Below are 1,304 nucleotides of genomic sequence, written 5' to 3'. Positions count from 1 at the left end.
AGAGAGAGAGGGTGGGGGAGAGACAGACAGACAGAGAAAGACAGAGAGATGGGGAGAAAGTTAGCAACAGATAGAAAGACCACCACCAACAGCAGCAACAACAACAAAATAACAAAAATAACAATAACAACAACAACAATAAAACCACCAGGACCACCACCACCAACAACAACAACAACTACAACAACAACAACTCACTTTGTGCCTGTCCCCAGAGGAAGCGGATCGTTTGGCGGGTTTTCTGCCGACAACGTGTTCCGTGGGAACCGCCAACCCGCGCTGGGTGGTGACATCTTTGGCTCGTCTGGACGTGGAACTGGAGGTGGAGGTTTTGGCGGGAACTTCGGTGGTACCGGCGGGGCTCAGCAGAGAGGCCGTGTGCAGGTAAGTCCAAAAGATACGATAAGACAATTGGTCGCTTTTAAGCACAAGGGGGCTATTCCCGAAAACGATGTTTTGCCCCTTGTTCAGTTTCTTTAAAATACAAGGAGAGTTTTCTCTATAACCAAACAATTATACACACCAATGAAATCAAATTTCTCCTATGAGTAGGGCAATGCCCACTTTTGGTGCAGGTCACGTTTTCTGGAAACCTCCGAAATCTGGGTTAGCCCGCTTGTCCTTAAAAGCAACCAAATATACGGGGTGTCCATTGGGGGATCGGGTGCGGTCGGGTCGGGTCGGGTCGGTTTGCTAGCCAAATTGAGAGCGCAAAGTGGCTACCGTGGCACAAGCTGATCGCGCCCGACTCATCGCCCCAAAAGCAAACACATTAAATTTGTTTTCAGGCGAGGAGTCGGGCGATTATCCCGAACTGATCCGACCCGACCGATCTTATCCGCAATGGACACCCGGTAAAACACTCTACTTTTGTACTGAAGTATGGGTATGTTTTTTTGGAAAGCCGCAAAGGTTTCTGAATATTCTTGTGTCTGCTGAAGTAATAATAATTGTATAGCTCCTAGAGCACGCTTCAAAACATAGATTTACATCATATAAATACAAGGAAATCTCTTCCTGTCTCCTAAAAGAGATAAATATTGTGCCCCTGTAGTTAAGAATACGACCTGCAATCACTATCACAAGAAAATGCATCAACAACACTTATACGTGAACTTGAAAAACAACCAGTCTCCCTCCCCAGATCCTTCGGGGTTTGGAGGACGTCACTGTTAGGCTCTGCTTTTTTCATTCTGTTGTTCTTGTCTGTTTGTCTTGCTTTTCCATGCAATAAATTACCATAGTTATAATGATATAATTGTGAAGCAGCGTGGTGGAATCAGGCTCTCGCCAATTTTTGGACA

At 45.8% G+C, this 1,304-nt stretch overlaps 1 protein-coding gene across 1 annotated transcript in view; it reads left to right on the top strand.

The window, feature by feature from the left end:
- LOC101861766 overlaps positions 1 to 1,304 on the top strand; it is a gene marked incomplete in the record, with an annotated part of 12,403 nt that overhangs the window by 5,306 nt on the left and 5,793 nt on the right. Inside the window, 1 exon segment of the mRNA XM_005107865.2 lies at positions 216 to 384. Within this exon segment, the coding sequence (XP_005107922.2) occupies positions 216 to 384 (169 nt within the window).

The sequence above is a fragment of the Aplysia californica genome, unplaced genomic scaffold (assembly GCF_000002075.1).
Source record: "Aplysia californica isolate F4 #8 unplaced genomic scaffold, AplCal3.0 scaffold00638, whole genome shotgun sequence".
NCBI classification, from domain to species: Eukaryota; Metazoa; Mollusca; class Gastropoda; order Aplysiida; family Aplysiidae; genus Aplysia; species Aplysia californica.
Note: the sequence above shows the minus strand (reverse complement) of the source record. Positions and strands in the feature narration are given on the sequence as shown.